Source organism: Pecten maximus, chromosome 6 (genome assembly GCF_902652985.1).
Source record: "Pecten maximus chromosome 6, xPecMax1.1, whole genome shotgun sequence".
NCBI classification, from domain to species: domain Eukaryota; kingdom Metazoa; phylum Mollusca; class Bivalvia; order Pectinida; family Pectinidae; genus Pecten; species Pecten maximus.
The window spans coordinates 14,699,482-14,716,829 of NC_047020.1; the positions used below are offsets into that span (position 1 = coordinate 14,699,482).

General features: G+C 38.0%; 1 protein-coding gene across 1 annotated transcript in view; it reads right to left on the bottom strand.

Moving 5' to 3' along the window:
• Positions 1-17,348, bottom strand: part of LOC117329058 (arginine--tRNA ligase, cytoplasmic-like) — a 162,592-nt gene that overhangs the window by 32,105 nt on the left and 113,139 nt on the right. The window contains exon 11 of the mRNA XM_033886756.1: positions 4,426-4,531. Within this exon, the coding sequence (XP_033742647.1) occupies positions 4,426-4,531 (106 nt within the window). The remainder of the gene's footprint in view (positions 1-4,425; positions 4,532-17,348) is intronic.

Sequence of the window (17,348 nt, forward strand, 5' to 3'; positions counted from 1 at the left end):
TGGTCATGATCATGTCTGTCTCAAAGTCCACCTTGGTCATGATCATGTCTGTCTCAAAGTCCACCTTAGTCATGATCATGTCTGTCTCAAAGTCCACCTTAGTCATGATCATACCTGTCTCAAAGTCCACCTTAGTCATGATCATACCTGTCTCAAAGTCCACCTTAATCATGATCATACCTGTCTCATAGCCACCTTAATCATGATCATACCTGTCTCATAGCCACCTTAATCATGATCATATCTGTCTCATAGCCACCTTGGTAATGATCATACCTGTCTCATAGCCACCTTAATCATGATCATACCTGTCTCATAGCCACCTTAATCATGATCATACCTGTCTCATAGCCACCTTGGTAATGATCATACCTGTCTCATAGCCACCTTGGTAATGATCATACCTGTCTCATAGCCACCTTGATCATGATCATATCTGTCTCATAGCCACCTTGGTAATGATCATACCTGTCTCATAGCCACCTTGGTAATGATCATACCTGTCTCATAGCCACCTTCAGAGGTCATGATCATATCTGTCTCATAGCCACCTTGATCATGATCACACCTGTCTCATAGCCACCTTGGTCATGATCATGTCTGTCTCATAGCCACCTTGGTTATGATCACACCTGTCTCATAGCCACCTTGGTTATGATCACACCTGTCTCATAGCCACCTTGGTCATGATCACAACTGTCTCATAGCCACCTTGATCATGATCATATCTGTCTCATAGCCACCTTGGTAATGATCATACCTGTCTCATAGCCACCTTAATCATGATCATATCTGTCTCATAGCCACCTTGGTAATGATCATACCTGTCTCATAGCCACCTTGGTAATGATCATACCTGTCTCATAGCCACCTTGGTAATGATCATACCTGTCTCATAGCCACCTTAATCATGATCATACCTGTCTCATAGCCACCTTGATCATGATCATATCTGTCTCATAGCCACCTTGGTAATGATCATACCTGTCTCATAGCCACCTTGGTCATGATCACACCTGTCACACAGCCACCTTGGTCATGATCATACCTGTCTCATAGCCACCTAGGTCATGATCACACCTGTCTCATAGCCACCTTGGTCATGATCACAACTGTCTCATAGCCACCTTGGTCATGATCATACTTGTCTCATAGCCACCTTGATCATGATCATGATCATTGAATGGTTTCCCATTTAATATAACATATTGTAAAAGTTCAAGGAGGAGTAGTGTGCAGCCAGCCGGGATCGAACCCCCGACCCTCGGCTTACTGGTCCGCCGCTCTACAAACTGAGCTAAACGGAAATTCCCCCTAGCCGGAAGCTAGAAGACGACCATAGAACTATGGACATTATTCAAGAAATAATTAACGATGATTCGTGTATTATTGCAGGATATACAACGAGGACGAGGATATTTTGCAATTAAATTAATAACGAAGGCCGCAGGCCTGAGTTATTAATTAAAATTGCAAAATATCCGAGTCCGAGTTGTATATCCTGCAACAATACACGAGTCAAAGTTGATTATTTCTATTCTACCATGTACTGTTTAGTTCTGAGATTGACTTCTTTCTAATAGAAAAACAGCAAAGAAACCCCGAGAAAACCTTGTGATTTATTTCTTGAGTATTACATTATTTGTTGATGAAATATACAGGCAATACAATACTATGATCAAGAGCATCTTTCATATGGCATTGATTTTGAAAATAAAAAAAAGGGATAAAAAAAAAGAAAAAAAAAGTGGGCCTCCGTAGGATTCGAACTCGCGTCGTGATAAAAATTAACGAAAGACAACCCATTAGCCCACTAGGCTATGGTGACCTTAAATAAAACGGGTGAATATTAGATATATAAAATTGTTACAGCCGTGACTCCTGACCGTGTATTATTGGCACGAGCGTGTATTATTGGAAAATAATACATGGTTTTAAACCAATCAAAACTGGCATTGCATAGCAAACATGGTAGAATTAAGAAATAATTAACGATGATTCGTGTATTATTGCAGGATATACAACGAGGACGAGGATATTTTGCAATTGAATTAATAACGAAGGCCGCAGGCCTGAGTTATTAATTAAAATTGCAAAATATCCGAGTCAGAGTTGTATATCCTGCAACAATACACGAGTCAAAGTTGATTATTTCTATTCTGCCATGTACTGTTTACGTAGTTCTGAGATCGACCTCTTACTAATAGAAAAACAGCAAAGAAACCCAGAGAAAACCTTGTAATTTATTTCTTGAGTATTGCATTATTTGTTGATGAAATATACAGGCAATACAGTACTACGATCAAGAGCATCTATCATATGGCATTGATTTTGATAATAATAAAAAAAAAAGAAGAAAAAAAAGAAAAAAAAAGTGGGCCTCCGTAGGATTCGAACTCGCATCGTGATAAAAATTTATTGAAAGACTAACCCATTAGCCCACTCGGCTATGGTAACCTTTTATAAAACGGGTGAATATTAGATATATAAAATTGTTACAGCCGTGACTCCCGACCGTGTATTATTGGCACGAGCGTGGGTTATTGGAAAATAATACATGGTTTTAAACCAATCAAAACTGGCGTTGCATAGCAAACATGGTAGAATTACAATTAAAACCCGGCCTGCTACAATATATTTCACTTGTATGACAGAATACACAAACTGGAACTACAATATCCAGGATAATTAAGTTTATCGACTAATTATTTTGTCTACATTATTTGTTATAAAAATATGCCATTTGTGCATTAAGTTGATAATAAAATGATTAACAAAATTGAGTTTAAAAAAAAAAAAATTCCATCTACCATTTTGTTTGCCAAAAAACATGTGACTATGTTCTGGCTGTTCCAACGACTGACAAAAAATCTGCTGACTGTCGATAAGGAGGGAATTATGAATTTTAAATATGAATTATAGCATTTAAAAATGAAAAAAAAAGTAAAAGGAATGTAAATATAAGCGTTGAACTGTTTTTGTATGGTATTTATGATCTATTTGAATACCAGAGCTTTGCAAGCAAACAAATCATAATGTGATGTTGTTGGCTTGCAAAGCTCCAGCATTCAAATAGATCATAAATACCATACAAAAACTGTTCAATGCTTCATTAAATGGGAAACCATTAAATATCCTCTATCTATTTACATATCCTATGGTACGCGCTATCCGTTCAATCCCTATATAATCTTATATAATTCTAAAAACTGTATAAGTGTGTAAATATTGGAGTTTGTGGTGGAATGTCTCAGTACATTTGTTAGATAATCTTCTGACCAACATCACTCATCTTCATTATAGGTGAAGCCTTCGTTAACCAATGTCTCAAGTATACAGTCTTCTTATCTCATTTCGCTGTCAAGTCTTCAACCACAAGGAAGGAAAATAATCTTTTATCAGTTTTCTATAAAGCAAGGAGAGGTCTGAGAGTTAGATGTCTCCGATCACAGTGATCCTGAGAATGTTGACATCCCGTGTCTAGACACCCTCTTCACCAACTACCAATGTCACAGATTTCATGTGTTAAGCTGTAGAGAACTATTCATTCTGTTGTCATAACACACAAGCACCATGCCGTCCACCTATCTGTTACTTTTCAATAAATGCTTTTCGCCAATGACAACTGCCATGTCCCCTCACTAAACAACTCTCCCAGAATATAACTGTCATATTGATTTTGGCACACTCAAATTTTAGTGCATTTACAAATTAAAAGATAGGCACAATGGTAGAATGGTGCATCTTCATTATCTGTTAAGAAATAGAATACAGACTAAAATAAGAGTGATAATTTATTAGCGCAATGATTCCAGTGTGAAAATTTAAAAGAATACCACTGAAATATTTACTGATTGGCAGCGACATCAAAATCATTTTTGATGTTGAAGTTCAATGTTTATAAAAGATCTTAATCATTCCAATTCTGTTGTATTGTCATTGAAAGGGATGTAAAGCCAGTATCATCAAGTTTCCTTTTTTTTTAAAGAAATTTGGCAGTTGTAGTACCTCTGAGAAACTAAGCTAAACAGTAACTTCTTAATGTTGCTGAATAATGCATGCTTTGTTTTGGACCAGCTTCATCACAGATGGGGAAGATATAACTTGGGTTGTATTTACCCATGGGTAGGTTATCTCTGTGGCGTTTTTCATACCTTCATCTCAGACTTAAATCTTTATCTAAAAATGTTTTATAGATGTGCAACTATGAATTGACTGACTATCCAGAAAGTTTTAGATATGTATCACTTTTGAGAAGTGTATATGTACATTGATATACTTACGTTATTTAATAAAACGGCCATATTCAATCCAAATTTGGTTTTTATTATTTACTTTTAGTTGGACAAGTCTAACAAGCTTGCCATGCAAATTGGTAAGAATAGGAATCATTTATAAATGGTATTTGTAATTATATTTTCATACCTTATCTCGACCCTTTTCCATAAGCTTCATTTCGGCTCGCTTTACACCTTCATCTAACAGATCCACTAGCCGGACTACCTCTCCTGATCGAGTTTTAAACTTTTTCCTGAAAAATATATAAAAAAATAAGAAGAATAAGAAAAACATTCATTTCTTTGATCTGCAAAATGTCCCCCTCTACTAGTTGCTGTAAAATTTATAACTGTTTGGCCAACATATTGTTCTTATGTAACATGCATGTTGTACACCGCATGTCCATATGTTTACAAATAAATACAAGGGCTACACTCTGTTGCCTTAATTAGAGTATTATGTATCAGAGTCGGACCTCTACAGTATTATGTATCAGAGTTGGACCTTTACAGTATTATGTATCAGAGTCGGACCTCTATAGTATTATGTATCAGAGTCGGACCTCTACAGTATTATGTATCAGAGTCGGACCTCTACAGTATTATGTATCAGAGTCGGACCTCTACAGTATTATGTATCAGAGTCGGACCTCTACAGTATTATGTATCAGAGTCGGACCTCTACAGTATTATGTATCAGAGTCGGACCTCTACAGTATTATGTATCAGAGTCGGACCTCTACAGTATTATGTATCAGAGTCGGACCTCTACAGTATTATGTATCAGAGTCGGACCTCTACAGTATTATGTATCAGAGTCGGACCTCTACAGTATTATGTATCAGAGTCGGACCTCTACAGTATTATGTATCAGAGTCGGACCTCTACAGTATTATGTATCAGAGTCGGACCTCTACAGTATTATGTATCAGAGTCGGACCTCTACAGTATTATGTATCAGAGTCGGACCTCTACAGTATTATGTATCAGAGTCGGACCTCTACAGTATTATGTATCAGAGTCGGACCTCTACAGTATTATGTATCAGAGTCGGACCTCTACAGTATTATGTATCAGAGTCGGACCTCTACAGTATTATGTATCAGAGTCGGACCTCTACAGTATTATGTATCAGAGTCGGACCTCTACAGTATTATGTATCAGAGTCGGACCTCTACAGTATTATGTATCAGAGTCGGACCTCTACAGTATTATGTATCAGAGTCGGACCTCTACAGTATTATGTATCAGAGTCGGACCTCTACAGTATTATGTATCAGAGTCGGACCTCTACAGTATTATGTATCAGAGTCGGACCTCTACAGTATTATGTATCAGAGTCGGACCTCTACAGTATTATGTATCAGAGTCGGACCTCTACAGTATTATGTATCAGAGTCGGACCTCTACAGTATTATGTATCAGAGTCGGACCTCTACAGTATTATGTATCAGAGTCGGACCTCTACAGTATTATGTATCAGAGTCGGACCTCTACAGTATTATGTATCAGAGTCGGACCTCTACAGTATTATGTATCAGAGTCGGACCTCTACAGTATTATGTATCAGAGTCGGACCTCTACAGTATTATGTATCAGAGTCGGACCTCTACAGTATTATGTATCAGAGTCGGACCTCTACAGTATTATGTATCAGAGTCGGACCTCTACAGTATTATGTATCAGAGTCGGACCTCTACAGTATTATGTATCAGAGTCGGACCTCTACAGTATTATGTATCAGAGTCGGACCTCTACAGTATTATGTATCAGAGTCGGACCTCTACAGTATTATGTATCAGAGTCGGACCTCTACAGTATTATGTATCAGAGTCGGACCTCTACAGTATTATGTATCAGAGTCGGACCTCTACAGTATTATGTATCAGAGTCGACCTCTACAGTATTATGTATCAGAGTCGGACCTCTACAGTATTATGTATCAGAGTCGGACCTCTACAGTATTATGTATCAGAGTCGGACCTCTACAGTATTATGTATCAGAGTCGGACCTCTACAGTATTATGTATCAGAGTCGGACCTCTACAGTATTATGTATCAGAGTCGGACCTCTACAGTATTATGTATCAGAGTCGGACCTCTACAGTATTATGTATCAGAGTCGGACCTCTACAGTATTATGTATCAGAGTCGGACCTCTACAGTATTATGTATCAGAGTCGGACCTCTACAGTATTATGTATCAGAGTCGGACCTCTACAGTATTATGTATCAGAGTCGGACCTCTACAGTATTATGTATCAGAGTCGGACCTCTACAGTATTATGTATCAGAGTCGGACCTCTACAGTATTATGTATCAGAGTCGGACCTCTACAGTATTATGTATCAGAGTCGGACCTCTACAGTATTATGTATCAGAGTCGGACCTCTACAGTATTATGTATCAGAGTCGGACCTCTACAGTATTATGTATCAGAGTCGGACCTCTACAGTATTATGTATCAGAGTCGGACCTCTACAGTATTATGTATCAGAGTCGGACCTCTACAGTATTATGTATCAGAGTTGGACCTCTACAGTATTATGTATCAGAGTCGGACCTCTACAGTATTATGTATCAGAGTCGGACCTCTACAGTATTATGTATCAGAGTCGGACCTCTACAGTATTATGTATCAGAGTCGGACCTCTACAGTATTATGTATCAGAGTCGGACCTCTACAGTATTATGTATCAGAGTCGGACCTCTACAGTATTATGTATCAGAGTCGGACCTCTACAGTATTATGTATCAGAGTCGGACCTCTACAGTATTATGTATCAGAGTCGGACCTCTACAGTATTATGTATCAGAGTCGGACCTCTACAGTATTATGTATCAGAGTCGGACCTCTACAGTATTATGTATCAGAGTCGGACCTCTACAGTATTATGTATCAGAGTCGGACCTCTACAGTATTATGTATCAGAGTCGGACCTCTACAGTATTATGTATCAGAGTCGGACCTCTACAGTATTATGTATCAGAGTCGGACCTCTACAGTATTATGTATCAGAGTCGGACCTCTACAGTATTATGTATCAGAGTCGGACCTCTACAGTATTATGTATCAGAGTCGGACCTCTACAGTATTATGTATCAGAGTCGGACCTCTACAGTATTATGTATCAGAGTCGGACCTCTACAGTATTATGTATCAGAGTCGGACCTCTACAGTATTATGTATCAGAGTCGGACCTCTACAGTATTATGTATCAGAGTCGGACCTCTACAGTATTATGTATCAGAGTTGGACCTCTACAGTATTATGTATCAGAGTCGGACCTCTACAGTATTATGTATCAGAGTCGGACCTCTACAGTATTATGTATCAGAGTCGGACCTCTACAGTATTATGTATCAGAGTCGGATCTCTACAGTATTATGTATCGGAGTCGGACCTCTACAGTATTATGTATCGGAGTCGGACCTCTACAGTATTATGTATCGGAGTCGGACCTCTACAGTATTTTGAGAATCAATTCATTGGGGAGTTTATTACAGCTTTTGAACACAGTCATCCATGTGTAATTTGAACATATTACAGAGCCTGTCTGCCAGTCTCTCTGATTATACCCTATGGATTTTATACACTGGTCTTACAGAAATGACCAGCTGATATACTGTTTGGAAGGGCAGCAACGTCAGTTTCAATACTCAATATCCTGGTTTTCATTTCCTCAATGTGTATACGACCAGTACTATCAGCAGACAGCCTGGAGTCACTAGTAGTGACCAGTACTATCAGCAGACAGCCTGGAGTCACTTGTAGTGACCGATACTGTCAGCAGACAGCCTGGAGTCACTTGAAGTGACCGATACTGTCAGCAGACAGCCTGGCCACTCATGGTGACCTGTACTGTCAACAGACAGGCTGGAGTCACTTGTAGTGACCGGTACTGTCAACAGACAGCCTGGAGTCACTAGTAGTGACCGGTAGTCAGCAGACAGACTGGAGTCACTAGTAGTGACCTGTACTGTCAGCAGACAGCCTGGAGTCACTTGTAGTGACCGGTACTGTCAGCAGACAGCCTGGAGTCACTAGTAGTGACCGGTACTGTCAGCAGACAGCCTGGAGTCACTAGTAGTGACCGGTACTGTCAACAGACAGCCTGGAGTCACTTGTAGTGACCGGTACTATCAGCAGACAGCCTGGAGTCACTTGTAGTGACCTGTACTGTCAGCAGACAGCCTGGACACTCATGGTGACCAATACCGTCAGCAGACAGGCTGGACACTCAGCGTGACCTGGAAGTGGTAAGATGGTCACAGGATTGAGATGACAGGATGGAGGAACTGGTGGGATGGATATAGGAAGTGGTGAGGCGGAGGGATAGAGGAAGTTGTAGGATTGAGGAGCAGAAGAAGTGGCTGGATGGAGGAAGTAGAAGGATGGTGGGATAGAGGAATCGCTGGGATAGAGGAATAGAGGAAGAGGTGGGATGGAGGAAGCAGTGGGATGGAGGAATAGAGGAAAGGGTGGGATGGAGAGAAAAAGAGGCAGTGGTACGATGGATAGATGGAGGAAGAAGTGGTAGGATTGAGGGATGATGGAAGGAAAGAGGAAGTGGTGGGATGGAGGAATAGATGCAATGGTATAGAATGACTTTTAAACAGTAGGGATGAGAAGGAGAAAAAGAAGTTGGCTGGAGAGAGTTAAAGCTGAAGGAATGGGTATGTAAAGGAATGGAAAAGAAAAGAGGGGTTGTGAGGAAAGAGCTGGAAGGAGAAAACAATAGAGGAAATGATAGAGGAGATGATAGAGGAAATGCTTGAGCATAATAAAGTGGTAGAAGGGATGGAGAAAGTTTGAAAGGAATGGGTTTAGAAAGGACTTCTGATGAAGAAGAGAGAGAGATTTGAAGAAAGGAAATCCTTCATTTTGGAATCCAGACACATTAGGTAATCATCTGTTCTACTAACCCACAAATGTTGAAAAACAAAATAAGGAAAAAAGTGTATGGTTGGACAGTCTTTTGGACCTGTAAAGTATAGACAAGGCGGATATTGAGAGATTAGCTTGTCAAATTGGATGACTTTCCGTTGCTATGCTTCCACATTTAGCATTCATCATGTAGGGATTTCTCAAAGAAATGAGAGCTGTAAACTGGAAGGAAAAATAAAATGTACATCTCCAAATGCTCATTTCAAAATCATTAATTGAGGAGCTTTGAAGCAATTCTGTTACCATGGAGGTGATGAGCCAATACTTAATCATCAACGTCAAATAATGTGAATTGGTTACTTTTTTGGAAATTTACTTTTAATGAAGGTTTTAGACACATGAAATGAACAATACCGTTATAACGTACCTATTATATTTAGCACACACAAATTTGAACCCATCATAAAATTTGATAAGATTTTCACATGATATATTTCAAAGGCACCGGCCACAATAAAAACACTTAGCGCCGCAGCAACCATAGTTCAGCAGAATACTTTCAGACAGAAAAGTGCTAAAATAGTTGTTGGCTGGGTTGATCGCCCCATGAACAGCCAGGGTCATTTTGAGGCGGTTTCTCCTTGTAGTAGTTAGTGACTACCTCACTGAAAAACATGGGAGGCCTGTCGCATGCTCTCAAGAGCAATAAGAGTAAAGTATCTTGCCCAAGGACACAATAGCACAGACAGGCCTGCTTATCAGCTTCCTACGAAACACTAACCGACATAGGTAGGGACCATCATACTGTACATCTTTGATCTTTGTCTGAGGTTATGTAAACCTAAAATACTTACATGACCAAAAACATAAGTATAGTTATAGCATTAAGATAGAAGGTATTTATACACCATTGTTAGACATACATATATATCTTTGTCTACACTCAGTAAGAGCCATGCGTAGACCAATGATAATATATCTTTGTGTAAGAGGAACAGGTCAGTGTAGCTTCTACATAAATACAGTCTATGTCACTCAGATGACGAAGCAATGAGCATGCTAATTCTTTAATCGTGCTGAAGACTCTGGTTCGATTCCTGTCTGGCACTTGACAGGAATGTATTTCTTCCTGTTTTCTCACATTAATTGTTTAGGCTCAGTGAACAGGCGTGTATTTACATTGATTTTTACTCGGTCACCAAACTATTGGCCACACAAAATACAGAACAAAATTAAATAAAAAGTTTTATTTAAATTTTTATCGACCAAACAAAAAACAAAAAACAAAAACCAATTACAAGTATTAATCAAAAGAAAAGATACAGAGTTCAACTTTATAATGAAATAATGACTTTCCATGGTGAAAAAATAGAGCGTAATCAAACTAGGTTTCATTTTCTCTTCAATATTGTCTAGCAAGGTTGCTGCAGTTAAATCTCCAAGCACCCGGTTGTCTATAAAAGGAACCAAATTACTTTATGGCAAAGGGATTTAGAGTACAGCAATGTCCAAAACTTGATATAAACTGACATGAAATTACCATAATGGTATACTTGTTAAGGCAGTCGTAGCCACAGTGTATTAGGCCCTTACTACTAGTTATACCATCAACTTTACTGGATGATCAAACATGTTTTTGGAGATTTCCAAATGCTTCCAGTTGTTTTCTATGTTATTATATTACTGACCAGGCCAGTACTCAGGATCTATGGCACCTTATCCGCTAACCAGCACATTCTTAAAAAGAATATTTCAATGGTATAGTGATGGTGGCCTGAACTTACCCTATATATATATATAGATGTTGTGAGATGTAAAATCCTTTTATTTTGAGATTAATTACATAAAATACAATATTTTGTTTTCAATTTGCCAACAGCATTTTAGGAAATCACTCAATTTTAAAATCATCAATGATTAGAGTCTAGAGTTATGAAATCTCTGAAGTGACAACACATATAATCTTCCTTTATTATGATGTATTTCCATTGCCCAATATAAAAATACATCTCGTGTGGGAACGGTATCAATCTTTACAACTCTTCCTTCATTCTGCACCAAATGTGTGCCGGTCTCTTAAACAGCCGTCTATATGTTGTGTCACTCTGTTTGAAACAAAATCTCTATTCTGCATTATTTCAGCAATCTTTAAATCTGCCAATATAGAGATTTACAATGAAATTATGTCTGCGAGACGCCAGAATATACCTTATAAGATATGCCTGGTCGACTCAATGCTGCGGAAAGAGATACATTGAAATCCTCCAGCCAAGTCATTCATCACAACAGAGTATATGTATCTATATTACAACTACACCAAAGTGCTTGTTTGTGCAAAGGTACTTTGTTAAGTAAGTCCTCAATATCTCAAAACCAGTTTAGTGCCAACACTGTAGAGGAACTAACATTCTCTATAAACTATGAGGATCACAGTAAATTTTCCAATGACCAAGATTTACATCATTTTGTAAAAAAAACTTGTTCAAGGTCAAATAACACAGTTGGTAGAGTTCAATGTCAAATAGCACAGTAGGTAGAGTTCAATGTCAAATAGCACAGTAGGTAGAGTGCAAGCTAGGTCAAATAGCAAAGTAGGTAGAGTTCAAGGTCAAATAGCACAGTCGGTAGAGTTCAAGGTCAAATAGCGGTGGGTAACACTCAATATTTCTGGTTAACTTGATATACCCATATAAAAATATTTCTTCAGATTTCAAATGATACTCAGGTTTTTGTTAAATATTACAGATAACTTTTAAATGTTTTATACAACCATGTCAGTGTTAATGTCTACTGGTATATACATCATTATAACTGTAATGTGTCTCTAGAAGGCACCATAACATGGTTTTAGGTGTCTAGGAACATACAGCAAATGACATAAGCTATAGTGCAACATGCAAATACATGTGTATGAGAAATGTTGCCGTTCAGAATTCCCAAACAAATCTTAGAAACAAAAGTGCTGATGGATAGAGTGTCTGATTAAGGGTACACCATTTACTAATACAAGAACATTTCCAATTTCAATGTTGACCTTAATATGCTAATGATGTTTTAGGATATACTGGTATATATATTGGTATAGAGTATTTCTAACAGAGGTGATACAATTTGTTGATGCATTGGTGAATCATAATGTTAAGATATACATAGATGATTTATGCAAGTCAGTTAATGGTACTGAAGTACCAAAAATGACCTCTGTTGGTGTTTTTGTGGAATCAAACATAACCCACAGGTAGCAATTAGAAGTGAGCTGTTGATCCTGTGTAGTACACACAGTCAAATGACCTTGAGAATAGGCCAAGGTCATTTCTATGCCAAATCTTTATAACACACAATCCTCGTTACCTTGAGGCAAACTATGGGTATTCTAGAACTTGAGAAGACATTAAACCATTGAAGGCTTTAACATATTGACCCAGGTGTGACCTTGAAAATAGGTCAAAGTCATTGGTATTAGGAAAGGCAAAAACACTCTATAGCATGAACCTACTAGCCAAAGATGAATGCCCTGGGTCGTTTAGAACTTGAGAGGAAGATTCACAAAAGATTTTATCTACTTTGCCCTAGTGACCTTGAAATTTTTTTTATGAGGAATATATACTAATCTGTCCTAGTAACATACTGACAAATTTATCAGGCCTTTGGACCTTCTAGAACTTGAGAAGATTCTTTAAGTTTTTTACATATCAGACCCCTTTGACCTTGTGAAAAGGTCAAGGTCATCCGTATAAGGAAACTTAAACGTTCTCTTCCCATGTACCTCCTAGCTAAATATCAGTACTCAGTTGAGTTTTTAGTTTTCAAGAAGAAGTTTTAAGTTGACAGATGATTGGACACCTGGACAACAGACAGACAAAGGACTCTGGGATGACAGAAAATAGATGCCTACTCCTGCACCATACCATAAGCCTACTGGTACTTTGTGAATGTGATCTAAAAATGTCTTGTATCACAGAGAAAAAAATAATCTATTTTCTATAATTGGCTATTGATATTCAAACTTGTCATTTTAGAGGATCCACTGTGCCATAATATTATCATGTATAAAAGCTAAAAAAAATTGTAACTTGCTGAAAACAGAATCAGATATAAAAAGTCTGAAAATGACAGCCAGAATATCCCAGTCGAATTCTCAAAGTAATGACAACAGCAACTTGATGTGAGTTGAATTATTTTGTTGTTAAGGGTATAGAATAGGAGGTAAATACCAGCCAGTTTAGACTTAGGGCGAAATCAATACTGGCCTTGGAGTTACTGTGATATCCATTTTGTGCATGCTTTTATGTATTGCTTATTTCAGACATCCAATCTTATAGAGCGGTTGGTGCTCTAATCTGATCTCTCTCATACAAACAGGATATGCCCACAAGCTTAAAAAAATCATGTCTGATTTTGGAGGATCAGTGACCCTTATCCTTCACCTTGTAAGAGTAAATTATTATGGCCTTGGAATTGTGAATAATCTATGTCTTACCTGGGAAGAGTGACCTGTTCATGTCCGAGCTTGGAGATGTGACCTAATAATGTCTGACCCTTGAGGAATCTAGTCTACATTTCCGACCTTGGAGATGTCATCTAATAATGTCTGACCCTTGAGGAATCTGATCTATATTTCCGACCTTGGAGATGTCATCTAATAATGTCTGACCCTTGAAGAATCTGATCTACATTTCCGACCTTGGAGATGTGATCTAATAATGTCTGACCCTTGAGGAATCTGATCTATATTTCCGACCTTGGAGATGTCATCTAATAATGTCTGACCCTTGAAGAATCTGATCTACATTTCCGACCTTGGAGATGTGATCTAATAATGTCTGACCCTTGAGGAATCTGATCTTCATTTCCATCCTTTGAGGAGTAACCTATTTGTATATAGCCTTGGAAGTGTGACCTACTAGTAGCCATGTTTGACCTTGGAGAAATTCACTATCTATGTGTGACCTTAGAGGAGTTAACTATCTAACTGACCCTGACCTTTGAATATTAGTTTCTCTACTGTAGAGGAGTGAACTATCAATGTTTTGGATAGACGTGCTATCATGTAAGTCTGACCTTGGAATGACCAATCATGCAAGTCTGACCTTGGAATAACCTATCATGCATGTCTGACCTTGGAATGACCCTAATTCGTGCATGTCTGACCTTGGAATGGCCTATCAAAGTCTAATCTTGGAATGGCCTTTCAATGTCTAACCTTTGAATAATCTATCCAAGTCTGACCTTGGAGTGACCTATCCAAACCTGTCACATACTAACAGATTAAGAGCGCCATAGCTTGTGGCAATGTCTTGTTTAATATTACCACCTCCAGGCAAATGGCAAACTGTCGTGTTATTTGTGTCCTTCATTTCACTCAATTATTTGTCAATTTCATTTCTCATTGTCTGGCAGCTCCTTCAGTTGACCTCCATCATCCTAGGTTAGGTCCAATAACTCCGATATTAATATGGTTTGTACAAAAATCAAATTACTGGTTGTTATCCCTATTCCCCCAAACTGCTATACAGTTTCTAATTTACGCAATTGTTACTGACATCTTGGAAATGCCTTGTAAGCTCTCCATTTCTCGTCTCCTTTCCCCCCCAAAAAAGAAAACAAGGTGCATGAAATTGATAATTTGCCAGTATATTTCATTATAATCATTCCTAAGAATATTTGGTGATAACTTAATAATGGGAAAATAAAACCGACTAATTCAGGCAGAAAGAGTTATAAATTGAATTTCCATCATAACGCTGGTAATCCAATGAACATATGCAGGGACATGATGGTCAGTGTGGATTGGTGCATTCTGGGGATTTTGTCTTTGTGAGGATTTAGATAGAAAGTACAACAGGAAGACTATTGTTTTCAGAAAATTACAAAATTGACTCTTCCTGATAAAACTGAATACATGTATCTATACTGCAGTGTATTTTTTGATAATATTTTAACATGATTATAACCAATGACAAGGAGTGTAAGTAATAAGTTTCCAATGGTAAGATATTTTAAAACATCAATATTTGGAGACAGAAAAGTATAGAATTTTAAAGGTAGCCACGCTAATGTAGGAAATGATAATGAGAATAACGGCTAAATGACACGTTTCCTAGCAACCCTAATAAGTACGATTTGGGTCACACAAAGAGTTAATGACACATTTCTCTGCTAAGTAACAAGATTGTTGCATAGTTTTTGAGTAAAACAAGTGACTTATTATTCCCCGATTGCTTCACTTAAGTGTTATCAGTCCCGAGTGTAATCAGTCCCAAGTGTAATCAGTTCCGAGTGTAATCAGTCCCGAGTGTAATCAGTTCCGAGTGTAATCAGTTCCGAGTGTAATCAGTCCCAAGTGTAATCAGTTCTGAGTGTAATCAATCCAGAGTGTAATCAGTCAAAAGACAATAAATCATACAATAACTGAACAGAAAGAGTGAGTGAAAATTTCCCCTCACTGCACACTTCTCACCTTGAACAAACAGGAAGAGTGAGTGAAAATTTCCCCTCACACTTCTCACCTTGAACAAACAGGAAGAGTGAGTGAAAATTTCCCCTCACACTTCTCACCTTGAACAAACAGGAAGAGTGAGTGAAAATTTCCCCTCACTGCACACTTCTCACCTTGAACACACAGAACGAGTGAGAATTCTCACCTCACTGCACCGTTGAACAGTTCAGGCCCTTAGTACATCTAAGGCATTTTCCATTACTCCTTCACACTGGCCAAATCAGTCAAAACATGTACAACCTAAAGAAGTATTTGTTTTAATGATTTCGGGGGATATTGATAGCATTTTGTTACCAATGAAAAGATACCTCAATGTTGTCATAGAAACAGCCCTCATATATAACAATTAAAAAAAGTACAATCAAATGTGTTTAGTGGGAAAGTTTCTCTGCACTATTCCCTACCCTGTGGCATATTCAATGGTCTCCACTGTAGAAATCAGAGCAGTGGCGCCACATTTCTGCTATATGTCATATCAATGACACTGCTAAGGGGTCAAAAGGTCAATGGGGGAGCACAAGGCTGCATCACATTTCGTAAACTTTCCACGCACTCCAATTCCAATCAGGGATAGAAATAGCTGTAATATGCATGTCTGTGACAAGAGGAAATGAATGTGATAATTCATTTGAAAAACAACATTCCAAAGCCTTCTCAGGCTGGAGTCCATTTGGCTGCCACATACAATGTCCTGTTTATCAGCTTAATACAATATGACATGTCCCCGATAGCCTCTTAATATGCTAGCAAATTATTCAGGATGCCGAAAGATATTTACAAACCATTGAACAAATCATTGAATGCAAACCCTCATCAACTCACAAACACTCATCAACTCACAAATGACTCATTAACTCACAATGCATATTGTGGTTAATGTTGCACTTGTACTTGAAAAATAACAAAATCTTAACATATCTAGTATAATTCCAGCTTTATATATTTGCTAGACATCTAAATAAGTGCATAAATTCCGCTTTACTTCGTTAGATATCTGAATAAGTGTATAATTCTAGCTTTACTTTGTTAGAGATCAAAATAAGTGTATAATTCTAACTTATTTATTAGTTCTACTTGTTTTTAAACATGTATGGTAGCATAATGTCCAGGGGCAAAATACGGGCCCTTGCACGACTTCCTACTATTACATATGAAGCCAAATTACCAGCACAACAGACTATGTAACAAGAGGCCAAATTGGCTGGTATTGCTCCCCTGCTTCTAAAGCAACTTTGAGGGTGATGCATTGATGCATTTTTAACCTGAAAACCACTTGATTGAAATACAGGTTTATTTACTGAAATCCATTCTGTAGCCCTTAATTTCAGCATACTTTTCTTCCAATATTAGGTCTCTGGGTCTGTTAGTTACTGAGAAGTTGTTGCTTAAAGATTTTGACACATTTGACCCCTGTGACATTGAAAGTCAGTCATTCATTATAGCAAACATGGTAGCCCTTCCCCAGCAAGCTGCAGGCCTAATATCAGGTCACTGTTCCTTTTGGTTATTCAGAATATGTCATTCAAAGATTTTAGCATATTTGACCCCTGTTACTTTGAATGCAAGTCAAGGTCATTCATTTGAAAAAGGTCATTCATTTGAACAAACGTGATACCCATTCACTCCAGTATGGAACAGGCACAATATCAGGTCCCTCAACCTCTTGGTTATTGAAAATATGCTG